At 36.4% G+C, this 13,057-nt stretch overlaps 3 protein-coding genes across 7 annotated transcripts; 2 read left to right on the forward strand and 1 right to left on the reverse strand.

The window, feature by feature from the left end:
* Positions 1 to 2,770: 2,770 nt before the first annotated feature.
* On the reverse strand, positions 2,771 to 4,529 carry LOC111785856 (chromoplast-specific carotenoid-associated protein, chromoplastic-like). Its single transcript, XM_023666211.1, has 3 exons — positions 3,971 to 4,529; positions 3,448 to 3,643; positions 2,771 to 3,350 (listed from the first exon to the last, which is right to left on the reverse strand). The coding sequence occupies exons 1-3, from the start codon at positions 4,426 to 4,428 to the stop codon at positions 3,036 to 3,038; spliced, it is 969 nt and encodes a 322-aa protein (XP_023521979.1). The 5' UTR covers positions 4,429 to 4,529; the 3' UTR covers positions 2,771 to 3,035.
* A 2,783-nt stretch (positions 4,530 to 7,312) lies between these two features.
* Positions 7,313 to 8,637, forward strand: LOC111785857. Of its 3 annotated transcripts, none has more exons than XM_023666213.1 (2): positions 7,313 to 7,537; positions 7,653 to 8,637. In XM_023666213.1, exon 2 carries the CDS (start codon positions 7,723 to 7,725, stop codon positions 8,389 to 8,391), a length of 669 nt encoding a protein of 222 aa, XP_023521981.1. In that variant the 5' UTR covers positions 7,313 to 7,537; positions 7,653 to 7,722; the 3' UTR covers positions 8,392 to 8,637. The 3 variants fall into 3 exon arrangements, with proteins under 3 accessions (XP_023521981.1, XP_023521982.1, XP_023521980.1); XM_023666214.1 differs by having other exon boundaries at positions 7,666 to 8,637; XM_023666212.1 differs by lacking the exon at positions 7,313 to 7,537 and having other exon boundaries at positions 7,557 to 8,637.
* Positions 8,638 to 11,286: 2,649 nt separating this feature from the next.
* On the forward strand, positions 11,287 to 12,668 carry LOC111785854 (1-aminocyclopropane-1-carboxylate oxidase 3-like). Of its 3 annotated transcripts, none has more exons than XM_023666208.1 (4): positions 11,287 to 11,411; positions 11,482 to 11,628; positions 11,699 to 12,112; positions 12,184 to 12,668. In XM_023666208.1, exons 1-4 carry the CDS (start codon positions 11,304 to 11,306, stop codon positions 12,463 to 12,465), a joined length of 951 nt encoding a protein of 316 aa, XP_023521976.1. In that variant the 5' UTR covers positions 11,287 to 11,303; the 3' UTR covers positions 12,466 to 12,668. The 3 variants fall into 3 exon arrangements, with proteins under 3 accessions (XP_023521976.1, XP_023521977.1, XP_023521978.1); XM_023666209.1 differs by having other exon boundaries at positions 11,482 to 11,617; positions 11,688 to 12,112; XM_023666210.1 differs by having other exon boundaries at positions 11,482 to 11,567; positions 11,638 to 12,112.
* The last annotated feature ends 389 nt before the right edge of the window (positions 12,669 to 13,057 follow it).

The following is a 13,057-nucleotide window of genomic DNA, read 5'->3' on the forward strand; positions in this document are numbered from 1 at the left end:
AGAGCTTTTTCTGAGCCCCTCCTTTATTCGGAGCTCTCAAACAGTCTTCCCTTAATCGAGGCTTGACACTCTATCTCTTGAGCCCTCAAACAAAATACACCCTTTGTTCGATACTAATCGAAGATTCTATTGACATGACTAAATTAAAAGCATGACTTTTAATACCATGTTATAAACTACTAGTGTGATGATATTGTTCACTCTGAGCATAAGCTCCTGGCACTTTGCTTTTGTTTTTTCTAAAATGTCTCATTTCAACCGAAATAATGTTCATTACTTATAAACTCATGATCTTTCTCTCAATTAGTTAGCCGAGGTGAGAATACTTTCGTTAACAATCTATATGTTGTGGTGGTGGTTCTTTAGTGTTTAGGACAATTATAACAAAAAAACGTGATGTGTTGATTGAGCTTCACAACGGTTCACGTTGATGTGGTAAAACATGAGAGCCAAAAACACGACATTTAGGGAAAGAGATTCCCACCAGCTGTATACAATCCTGGCTCAGATTTCGCCCACATTCCTCTTTAGTTCTATGCTCTTTATTATGTGGATCGCAGCTCTCACCACTCCACACTTCATCGCACAACTTAAACGCAGTAGATCATAAACTCACTTTTATGCATACTTTTGTGTGGAAGAACCAATTCCACCTGTTCATATCTCGGGACTCGCCCTCACTTTTGTACTTCATTCTCAGAGTTCTTTTCATACAATTCATCAAGTGCTCTACTAGAAGCTTGGTAGTTAGAAGGCATGTGAAGCCAGCCAACCCATAACCTTCTTTTAAAAAGCTTAGAAATCTCCCCTCTTTTATAATAATCAAAAGATCCCTCCCATGCCACAAATGTGGATATCTCAATATCAATTCTTAAATGGACACTAAGAGACTTGGCAAAATCGACATCACCCAGACGCCATTGATGCACTGAACAGTTTGCAAAGAAAAGAAAAAAGCTTACTTGTTTCATGATTCCCTCTAAAGCAAATTATTAGAGGTCTACTCAAGCATCATCATTGCTTCCCCCAATTCTTGTTCCCTCCCTCTTCTATCCCCTTCTCTTCAATAACCGCAACTTGAACCATTCTAAATCCAAAAAACAAGACCCACTTTGCCAATTGTGCATAAATGATTATTTTGGCCTCCAAATTCCCTTCAAAGCACCCAGAATGAAAGCAGTGGCCTCAACCCAACGGCATCAGCAAGAACAGAGAGCCTTCAGGGCTTTGTGCTGTGGATGCAGTTGTGATTGCAGGTTGAGTTTTTCGTCTTCTGAAGAAGTAGAAAGCTTCAGGTCTGAGAGATTCCCGTCGGTCTCCAGCATAGCCCACGCCATGGTTCAGGAGAGACTCGACCAAATGATAAGGGAAAATCGAGAGATGAGGCAGAGTAAAGAACGAAGGAAACAGAGATGTGAAGACACCAAATTTGTTGTAATGGTGGCGAGGGAGAAATGCTCTGATGACCCCAGAGAGGACTTTAGAGTTTCGATGATGGAAATGATTTTGGCTAACCGAATTGAGGAGCCAAAGGATCTACGTAGCCTGTTGAACTATTATATCTCCATGAACTCAGATGAGTGTCATGGGGTCATCTTAGAGGTATTCCATGAGGTTTGTAGCCATTTGTTCTTGGCTTGTAAACGCCATTTGTAGGAACATTTCAGCGTTCTTTTCACATGTTTAGTCTTGCTTCTTTAAATTCCCAGAAACAAGATAGCAAGATCTCTGAGAGAGAGTACAGAATTTTGATGGGAAAATGGAAAGTTGTGGACTGATTGTGTGTGTGCCTACCAATGGTCTTTTAATGGGTGGATTATAATGCTCCTTTGTTATAGTTCTCTCGTTAAAACAGAGAAAATCAAAGTAAATTGATGTGAATTGATTATAACAATCCAAAACCCACTTGAATGGCTTGTGTGATTCATTGAAAAAGCAGAGAGTTTTACCCAATTGGCTTCATTGATGAACTTAATCGCCAAGAATCAAAGCACCATTTTGTCCATGGCGTTGTGGGTAATGAAAGGTGTCTCTTTTCGGATCGATAAGGAACACGTCCCAAATGATCAAACTGGTAAATTGCTCCGAATGAGTATGTAACATATTGTCCTCTTCAGGACCCTTTTAGGCTTTGTTTCAAAGTTTTTAGAAGGTGTCTATTAAGCTGAGGTTTCTACTCCCTTATAAAAAATGCTTCATTCTTCTCTCCAATCACCCAGATGAGATCTCACAATTCACCCCCTTCAGAGCTTAGCGTCTTAGTCGGGAGAAGTTGTCCAAGTTGACAAGAAAGAGTTCCTTTGCACGAGCAAGAAGGAAAAATCAACGTCGCAGATGAAGAGGAAGCCTTTATTTAAACCAACGAGAAAATAGGAGTTTTTCTTGCTCCCTAGTCACACTCCGGTCTCTTAGCCACTTGTTAGAAGGAAGTGCATCTTGATTGTTGGGCAGAATCAACAGGAAGGCAAAAATCAGGTAGATTACACTCGTTCCTCTCTTTAATCGATGTGAGATCTCACAATTCACCCATTTTGGGACCCAATGTCTTCGCTGGCACTCGTTTACATCCACATCTCCAATGAATGCAGGATCTCACAAAGTAAGTTACGGTTGGTTGTAGATTCGATAATTTGTTTGTCACTCAATAACTATAGAACATAAATTTAAAGTACTTACCTCTGGGATGCAAATGAGTTTCTTTGTGAAATATTTTAAGAACACTCCAGGCCTATTGGAGGTTTCTGTCTTTCTGATGCAGCAAATTTGGAAATCCATCCCAAAAGACAGTAATTAATAGGATATAAAATACTAATCCAAACAAGCTTTTCATACCATTGAATAACTTCTGTTACTCAAGTGACCACTACCAATTTAACAGAAGACATAGCGAATTGAAGCTGGCCCTTAACAAAAGGCAATACCATTTACGAATTTGACAGCAACTTTAAATAATAATTCAGTTCCCTATGAACCCTTCATAGAACTCCTCCATTTCCACCTTGGAACAGCAGAATATAGTGAGAAGATTAAGGGTTTTAGGGGGATAAGAGAGCACTGCCTTCCTTGATGAGTACAAACACGCTACCGCCATCTCCTCGTGAAATTCGAACATCTTCATCAAGATAAGTAGTTAACAACCACGACTCTGCCTTGGCGTTCGAGATTGGGAACTTGATTGGGGGTTGGCTCGAAATTGTCTTGACCACATTTGAAGCAGTGTCTTGAATGGAGGATATGATGCCGCTGAATGCTGAAAGCTCAATCTTCTGCCCAAGAAACTCCACATTTTCTGGTATCACTATTGAATCCGTCAGCTGCGGAGTCCCAATGACACCTTCTTCAAACATGATCTGGAAAGTAAAACAGTTGAGAATGCGCATACGGACAAGAAAATCCATTTTATTTCTACGGTTCAGACTGCCATGTGAAAGACAAATTCTGGCTTACCTGTACGCGCTGAGGGCTTCGAACTTCAAACTTGGCATTAGTACTAATGGAAGTGGTGGCCAGAGGGCCGGAAAACAGGACGGAGTTTTGGACAGTGAAGTCCTCGGAGTCAATTGTCTGTGAAATTTCTTCCACTTTGACCAATGAAAATGTACTCCTAGACAACAGGGGAAACAGACCCGAGAACGATGTGTACCTACAGCCCCAAACATTCATATCAACAAACTCAGGGTGATCAATTTCTACTCAGAACAATACCAGTCCAAATATGAACTTCAAAATCAACATGTACAAGAACTTGCCACCAACATTTAAGTAATTATGAAGGTTTGCACATAAGAAATTAGATTAAACTCGTTCNACCACCAACATTTAAGAAATTATGAAGGTTTGCACATAAGAAATTAGATTAAACTCGTTCCAGTTTTTCAGTCATCCCTAAAAAATTACTCGATTCCTAATAACGAAGTTCAATCATATAGTATAGAGAGAAATCTGTTCATAAATTATTGCGAGAACTTACGCGAGAATCCATTTGCCGTTGAGCAGAGACAGAGCCTCAGTAGGAGCTGGTGTTGGATTTTTCGCTTCCAGCTGCGCAATCAGCTCAAGTATCTCTGCCCTAGTTTCGCTATTCACTCGTAATCCACGATCGGTCCCGTAAAACGAATCAACCAACGCCTTCTTCAGTTTATAAATCTCCGATTGCTCCAGAGGCTTTTCCTCCTCTTCGGCGACCGCCACAGCCGGACCATCTGCGTACGGTCCCTTCTTCTCCTCCCCCCACACGTCATCGTTCTCCACCGCACGTACTTTAAACGCAGGTCTGGCTGAGATCGCTAACTTCCCCGCCGCGGCTCTGGCGCCAGCCACAATCGGACCGATGGGGAAAATCAAGGGTTTAGAAATGAGTTGAGTCTGCGGTGGATTCAGTGAGAGAGTCCTGCATGGAAGTTGACTGAATTGAGAAACAAACGCCATTGTTCCCTGAATCAGACAAACAAACACGCAGCGCAAACCGAAAGACGAGGACTCACACACCAGCTACGTCTTCAAAATCTGCCTTAAAACTCGCAAACGAGAGGGACGATTAAATAAATACGAATAATAGCCTAAAAGACGATTCTACCCCTGATTTTTCGCGACTGTTCCGAAACTTGTCGTTGTTTTTTAGGCCAAATTGGACATTGCGAAGTGATCTGACTGTTTGATGGTAACGTGGACCGTTGAGATTGCGGCACGTGGCGGAGTTAGGGGGAGAGTACAGAATACAGAAAAGGCAGCCTAAAACGAGCCAACCAAGGCATGTGAGGCGCGAAATGAATGACTTAAGAATACGTTTACGTGCATTTAGTTCTGAACAGGATAATATTTATCCAACCCTTTTTTAGTTTTACCTATTCGTTATTCAATAAATACATATAAAAAAAATTACTAAGATAAAAAGGCTTTAGCTTTTTACTGGGAGATGAAAAAAAATAAATAAAACAGACAAAAATATACTTATACATAAGTTTTAATTTATAACAAAATTAAAATTAGGTTTTTTTTTCTTTTTTTCTTTTATGTAGATTTTGGATGCATGTGCTAGAGTAGACGGTGGTTGAGAACTACCGATTGTTAATTGTTATCATAATTTCAAATAATATTTTTGTGGAAACACATTTAAAATTGGAAAAGTTTGGAAGAATGCATTCCTCGGAAAATCGTACTCTCGATCACCATATCGAGTTCTTTGTTTCGTTTTTGGTTGGCGGCCATGTGATGAAAGTCTTTCGAGTTGTTTTTTCTCTTTAAAAGTTATTAAATGTTTTCTAAATTCATAAATTAAATAAACACAAACCAAACCAATTTTTTGAATTATTACCTTCTTAGAAATTTTAAAAATCTTAAAAGTCATCGGGTTATATTTTTGTTTATTTTTAGTGCCTACATTTTTAACACTTAAATACTTTTGGTCCACGAAATTTAGTTATGGCTTCTAATTAGTTATTAAATTGAGTCGACTATTAATTGATTTCACGAGCAAACTCTTCATTATGGATAAGGTTTTAAATTTGTTTAATAAAAACGATTGATTAACCGTAGGATATGAACCTATTGTATATTGACTCGAATTTTCCTGTTTCAAATGTAGTGTTAAATTAAAATAAAAATATGCATGTTAAATGGATTTATAATTATATATGAAAAGTTTGTGGACATTTAAAAAAGGGAAAGGTATTTTTAAGATTTGGAATTGAATCCACAAAGATCTGTGTTTGTATTGTGGAGGTACCTTTTGAATTCATATGGAAAGCCCAAATTTGAGATTCTTAGTGCAACACACATTAATGGGCCAAAATAATTGAAATGGGCCCGACAATGCGTGGAACAATTTCGGGTCATCTCTACGGCCCATAAAATTTAATTTTGTGTTAGATAAAAATGTTTTATTCTTTAATTTATTTTAAGAAATTAATTCACAAAATTATAATATTTTATATAACAGAAGGTTGATCTATATGTTAGTAAATTCATAAACATAAAACTATGAATTCTTGTAAAATTTTGAATGATCTAAATTTAAACTTTCAGATATCATTACCTTAATTATTTAAATTTGAGATTTTTTTGTATAATTTTTTTAAATTTAAATGTCAGAAGGTTTGTTCAACCATTTTATCAAAATGGTGTAGCTAATCGTATATGAACTATGACAACCGTGTTTTAAACGGATTGTTACAATGGGAGCTTCGGCCTCCTCTCTCTATGAGCTGTGAATTGTTAACCTTTATTATATGCCTCAGCATGTTGACCATGTTGTGATTGCTAGACATTTGTGCTATGTTTTAGTTTCTAAATACCACGTATTTAATTATCCAATAATGGCAGTGTCACTATATGCTAGATTCTAGTGTATCGGAATATTAGGTAAGTTTTATGAGTTTGAAATGTGAACCACCACTAAGTGGGTACACCCTGCCGCGCGCTTATTCTTCATTTTAATACACAAATTTGTTGACGAGTCACGTCCTATCCATTGCCTCACCCCTCATTTTTTTCATCCATAAATAAATCATTTTTATATTTCTTATTTTGGTCTAAACTAATTTACTGCTTAAACTACTATTTTATTTCCGTTATAAATCCACTACTAATAGATATTGTCCTTGCTGGTACATCACTCACAATTTATAATGGTTCACGCCAATTGTTAACAAATATTGTCCATTTTGCCCTGTTACGTACCATTATCAATCTCATGATATTAAAATGTGTCTAGTGTTTGGCTTCGATATTATTTGTAATAATCTAAGTCAAGCATCATTATTTATTTATTTATTTTTATTTAGTAATGATATTTCATATCACATTTCCATTTGTCATGATGCAATATTTTTATTGAATGGTCACATAATTATTGAGTTGCAAAAAATAAAGTAGCTGCATTAAATTATGCTATCTATTTGTTTAAAGGAACTTCAATGCGGTTTATATTGTGTGTGTTTTTAATATATGAATATATATATACATATATATATATATTTAAATTATAAAACAAAATTACCTAGGTTGAATTTTCTAGAAACATATTTATATTTGTTACGACATAAGCTACACTTAGCACCCCCCTCCAATATTAATATTGCTATATTAAAAAATTCACATCATAACAATTTTAAAATTGCAAATTTAAATTCAAATAACACATCTAATTTTTTTAAAAAAATAAAATAATAGAAAGGATTATTTAATTGGTACATTCCTGGACCAGACCTCCGACGAGGCGGCCATAATGGGAGTTGACTTAAGCAGCCGGCGAAGAGAGATGGGCGTTAGTTTTGAATATTAATTAAAAAAAAAAAATGATGAAAGTATTAAAAGTATTTAGCAGTTGAATGTGAAGGTGTAAAGCGTAAACTCCCTCCACTTCCTCATTGCTTTGTCTTCTTCTTCTTCTTCGTCTTCTTTGCATTTAAGATCCTCACGACTCGCGTGTTTTAGCTTCGAATTTCGACCCCTTATGGGGCTCCGAGATTAATTAACAACAGAGAGGTGGAATTCATCTGAACCTTTCAAGAAACTCACGAGATTTCCATGGCCGAAGGTAATCCTATCCCCCCCCAACGGCTTTCAGTTGTTTTATTCTGTTCTGTTTTTAATTTTGTTCTGAGAAATTTGTTCGAATCGGAATCGGAATCGGAAAATATGAGTCTTCTCAGAGTGATTTTGCAGGAAGCAGCCAGGCGAGAGACGGAAGCTAGGACGATTTGGGGATTTTTGAGCGACCAAATGGACGGTGTCGATGGAGGAGGGAGGCGGCGGCGGCAGAGTTTAAAGCAACGTCTAGGGTTTAAGGTTATGGGCTGTTGTGGTGCTACTTGGGGTTCCCGGCCGGCGACAGGAAGCGTCAGAGGCGGCGGCGGCGGCGACGACGACGACGACGATAACGATGACCAGAGAGTACCGGAGACAGAGGTGACGAATCCGCGCCGATTTCAGGAGGAGAGGCAGTTGGATCGGAGTTTTATGAGTCCGTTATCCGTTCCGTCGCCGGCGACGTCTGGGATGAACTTAGCCACGGCTCTGGCGGCGGAGCGTCGTTTAAGAGCGTCACCGCGTGGAGCGGAGGGGGGATTTTTGGAATCTAGTAACAACGATTTTGATTCACTGGGCGGAATGATGGTAACGGAGACGCCGTTGAAGGTGTCGCTTATACGGCTGCTGAACGAAACAGACGGTAGCGATGGCGGTCGTGGGAGTTTGGGAGTGGCGGAAAAAAAGAGAGAAGAGGCGGGAAATGATTCGATGTGTTGCGTATGCATGGGGAGGAAAAAGGGAGCGGCATTTATCCCATGTGGGCACACGTTTTGTAGGGTGTGTTCGAGGGAGCTGTGGTTAAATCGAGGATTTTGTCCGCTCTGCAACCGTCCGATCATGGAGATTCTTGATATATTTTGAAGGAGCACGATGCGTGCGATGAAGATAAGCGCAGACGATAGTTGGGTACCGGAAGGAGAAGTGGTTGCCTCAAAATTTCGAGACAGACTGTTTTGATTGGACGATACTGAACGTTGGCCGTATCTGGACGACACGTGGATGCTATGCGGGTGACCGAACTTTTTTACTGACGGGAAAAAGTTAAATCAACAAATTCGATGTAATTCATAAATTTAAACTTTTTATGTACATGGGATTTAACAACAACTACTACTTCCATGGTTGCATTTTTTTTTCCTTACCAAATATTTGTTTTATTTTATTTTTTAATTCCTTGCTCCTAAGTTTTTAAAATTTTATTTTTCGTTTAATTAAAAACTTGTACATTTTCTTTTGAAATTGCTAGAATTGAAAGAATAAAAAAAATAAAATAATTATTAGTAATAATAACACGAGTAAGTGGACATTTTCTTTAATAAAGAAAATAAGGTTGAGTAAGTTGAACCATTATCAATTAATCACTTTAATCTTTTTGAATTAATAATAATTAGTCAACCATAATCCTTTTTTTTTTTTCATCTCTAGCTTAATTACTTAATGGGACCTCTCTCAATATCTCAACAAAATATAAATTTAATTTATATTTAAATTACACTGATAAATTTTTATAATCATTGTCCTAAACTTTATGGGCCGTAAAGATGACCCGAAATTATGCCACGACACTGTTGGGCCCGTTTCAATTATTTTGGCCCATTAATGTGTGGTTGCACTAATAATCTCAAATTTGGGCTTTCCATATGAATTCAAAAGTACCTTAGTGGATTCAATTCCAAATCTTAAAAATATATTTTTTTTATAAATATATTTAAATAATTATAAGTCATATATACTCTAGGCTAAGCTAATTAAAATTCTTATACAACCTTTTGAGCACCGCCACTTATCACACATACCTTTATTTTAATTTAACGCATCCTTTCAAAGTGGAGAATATGAACCTGACCTTTTCATAAACGACATATACTTTACTTGTTCAGCATCTAAATCATGGATAAAATTTTGTATAGAAATAGTATCATGAGATGAAATGAAATCCACACGTAATAAATAATTCAATTTATCCTAATATAATCTATCATTGAGGTATAATAATATAATATCCGAGAATAATAATAATAATAAAAAGTTTACAGGTAAAAACACATAATAGAAGAAAAACGTTTTGAGTGAGAAGAATTGGTCTATTATTAATTGAAATTGAGGTAATTCTAAGTGGAAAATGGAACAAATTCTGCATAGAATTGATTAAAAAAAGACTGAGAAAAATAATTAAAAAGAGGAAGAATATGATTCTAAGGAGAGTGTGACAATGAAATTATATAATGCATTGTTTTCATGTAAAATAAACAATACTTTATTGATAAATAAATAAAAAAAATAAACCTTTTTAGTGATTTAACATTTACCTTTTCCATTTTTACTTTCCTATACACCAATTATTGCTTCTCTTTTATTTTTTTTCAATATAATATCCTATTCACTTTATTATTATTATTATTATTATTATTATTATTATTAATCAATTATAGTAATGCAATTGGCACTGAAAATAAATAGTAAGTTTTGGATTTTTATAATATTAAATACCCATTGTCTTTTAAAATATCGCATTCTCAAATTTATTTATTCTTCCTCAAATATAATACTTTTAATATATATTTTAAATTTTATGTTTCAAATATGTATAGAGAGGGGCCATGCACCATTCTCAGCTTTTGTCGGCACGTGCATACCTTACAACTACATATGGTCGAGTTAAATTATACAGCCCCTTGCTATCCAAGCCTCCTCGTTCACACACGTACGATGTACACATTTATTTTATTTTTAGCCCCATTTTTTAATTAATAAATTAAGAATGAGACATAAAAATAAAATTAGAATCGAAGTTATGATCATAAAAAAAAAATATTAAAATATAATATCTAAGATATGTATTATACGGACATAAAAAAAAACATAGGTGGGTCCCACATAATCCAAGGACAAGCAATTAATTTTCTCTGGTTTTTCTGTTTTATTTCAAAATAATTATTTTAATATTTGATTTTTTCTTTGGGCGGGGAGCCATACCCAATATGCTCCATTATTTACTACTACTTGTTACGGACGAATATTTTCTTGGTATTTGAATTTTGCCTATACTTTATATTTAGCTTCCACATTAATTTTAAAACATACGAATCAAAATGGATATATATATATATATATATACATACATTGAAGTGCATGAATATGTTCAAAGCTTGTTTCTAACAAAAGTGGTATTTATATAATATTGATCCCTCCTTTATAAACGCACGATCTTCTACTAAATTAATCAATGTGGGAATGTACGCGTGTGGTTCTTAATAACCATGAGTATAAGAATTAAGAATTAGGAGAATTTTAATGTTGGAATTCGTGAAAAATATTAATAAAATAGAATTAAAAATTGGTATATTATTATATTGCAATTTGCAAGGTTAGAGAAAAGAGGGTATTTTTAAGGAGCAGAACATGTCATGTGCAGCAACAATGGGTGGATTCAGATGGACAATCATTTTCTTCAAGACCAAAAACAATACCCACTTAATAACTTTTTCTTTTTCTAAATAATTAATTAATTAAATAAATAAATAAATACAAATATATTAGATTGAAAAGGGGGCCCACCTGTTTCTCTCTCTCAAATCCGTTAAACTAATTGATTAATTAATTAATTAACCAATTAAAACTTTACTCAAATCTGCATTAACTAAAAACGATTAATCCGTAACTTATTCTTTTTTTTCCTTAATTTTTCTTTAATTTCCCCTTTGTCGCTTCCTCTCTCCCACGCCTATAAATAGCAACCATCTTCAACACTCAAAAAAGCACACTGAGTAACAATGGAGATGGATTTCCCTGTTATCAACATGGAGAAGCTTAATGGCGACGAGAGAGGCGCTGTGATGGACCAAATCAACGACGCCTGTCAAAACTGGGGCTTCTTCGAGGTATATTGTTATGAGATTACATGAATAAGCTTCTGGGGTTGATTTATTATTTGTTAATTATTTCATATAGTTGTTGAATCATGGGATATCGCACGAGCTGATGGACAAGGTGGAGAAGCTGACTAAGGAGCATTACAGGAAGCGTATGGAGCAGAGGTTCAAAGAAATGGTGGCTAGTAAGGGGCTGGATTCAGTGGAGACTGAAAATAACGACACCGNAGCAGAGGTTCAAAGAAATGGTGGCTAGTAAGGGGCTGGATTTAGTGGAGACTGAAAATAACGACACTGATTGGGAAAGCACCTTCTTTCTACGCCATCTTCCCAGTTCTAACATGTCCCAAATCCCTGATTTGGACCAGGATTACAGGGAGGTCATGAAGGAATTCGCAGTGGAATTGGAGAAGCTAGCAGAGCAAATTCTGGACTTGCTGTGCCACAATCTTGGGCTTGAGAAAGGGTACTTGAAGAAGGCCTTTTACGGGTCCAAAGGCCCCAATTTTGGAAGTAAAATCAGCAATTACCCTCCCTGTCCAAAACCTGACCTTATTAAGGGTCTCAGAGCCCACACCGACGCTGGTGGCCTTATTCTCCTCTTTCAAGACCACAAAGTCAGTGGCCTTCAGCTCCTTAAAGACGGCAAATGGGTTGATGTCCCACCAATGCATCACTCCATTGTCATCAATTTAGGCGACCAGCTCGAAGTATGTGCACAAAAAATGTTATTTGATTATGTTTTGTATAACTTATTTGATTATTTATTTGATATATATAGGTAATTACAAATGGAAAATACAAGAGTGTAATGCATAGAGTGATAGCGCAGACAGATGGGAACAGAATGTCGATTGCATCATTCTACAATCCTGGAGACGACGCCGTAATATACCCGGCGCCGGCGCTGGTGGAGGGAGAGGAAGATAAGGGCAAGCTTTACCCAAAATTTGTGTTCGATGATTACATGAAGCTGTACGTGGGGGTGAAGTTTGAGGCAAAAGAGCCGAGGTTTGAGGCCATGAAGGCTATGGAATCGACTAACCCAATTGCGACTGTTTGAGAACTCCATTTTCCAATAACCCATTAAGACATGGCATTGAAATAGGAAGCTTTTTATTATGTTATCAGAAACAAAATTTAGTGGTACCATAGTGACGATGTTTCGGTGTTGGGGAACAGGGCTTGAAGTTTTTTCTTTTAAGATATGATAGATGTTTCAAGGTTAAATGTTTAAATAATGGATATGTGGACACTTTTCTACCATGTGTCTTGTCTTGGTTTCATATAGACTTCTTTTAAAATCTGGGAGAGGTTTCACACCCTTGTAAGGAATGCTTCATTCACCTCTTCAACTGATATGAGATCTCACCATTGATCCTCTTGAACCCAGTAACTGACTCCGTGAGATCTCACAATTGACCCTCTTGGACCTACATCAACTAGATGAAGATAATGTTATGTGTATATAATTGAAGATAACTCTCTCGAAACGATGTTATCAATTGATTCTTCAGATGTTGAGTAAGGAAATTATGAATTTCAGAAGGTTTGTTGAATTTATGGTGATCTAAGTGAGAACAAAAACAAGGTAACAAAGCTCTCATGAACCTCGTACCTATCTCCTCCAATAATTTCTCTAACAAAATGGTATG

Source organism: Cucurbita pepo, unplaced genomic scaffold (genome assembly GCF_002806865.2).
Source record: "Cucurbita pepo subsp. pepo cultivar mu-cu-16 unplaced genomic scaffold, ASM280686v2 Cp4.1_scaffold000780, whole genome shotgun sequence".
Taxonomy (NCBI): Eukaryota; Viridiplantae; Streptophyta; class Magnoliopsida; order Cucurbitales; family Cucurbitaceae; genus Cucurbita; species Cucurbita pepo.

Excerpts from the sequence above, each read along its gene's own strand:
- LOC111785856 (XM_023666211.1), bottom strand. The coding sequence starts at position 4,428 with ATGGCGTTTGTTTCTCAATTCAGTCAACTTCCATGCAGGACTCTCTCA. Across the intron at positions 3,644-3,970 it reads AACGGCAAATGGATTCTCGC|GTACACATCGTTCTCGGGTC; the intron begins GTAAGTTCTCGC and ends TTGGGGCTGTAG. Across the intron at positions 3,351-3,447 it reads GAAGCCCTCAGCGCGTACAG|ATCATGTTTGAAGAAGGTGT; the intron begins GTAAGCCAGAAT and ends TTTACTTTCCAG.
- LOC111785854 (XM_023666208.1), top strand. The coding sequence starts at position 11,304 with ATGGAGATGGATTTCCCTGTTATCAACATGGAGAAGCTTAATGGCGAC. Across the intron at positions 11,412-11,481 it reads AAAACTGGGGCTTCTTCGAG|TTGTTGAATCATGGGATATC; the intron begins GTATATTGTTAT and ends TATTTCATATAG. Across the intron at positions 12,113-12,183 it reads ATTTAGGCGACCAGCTCGAA|GTAATTACAAATGGAAAATA; the intron begins GTATGTGCACAA and ends TGATATATATAG.
- LOC111785857 (XM_023666212.1), top strand. The coding sequence starts at position 7,639 with ATGAGTCTTCTCAGAGTGATTTTGCAGGAAGCAGCCAGGCGAGAGACG.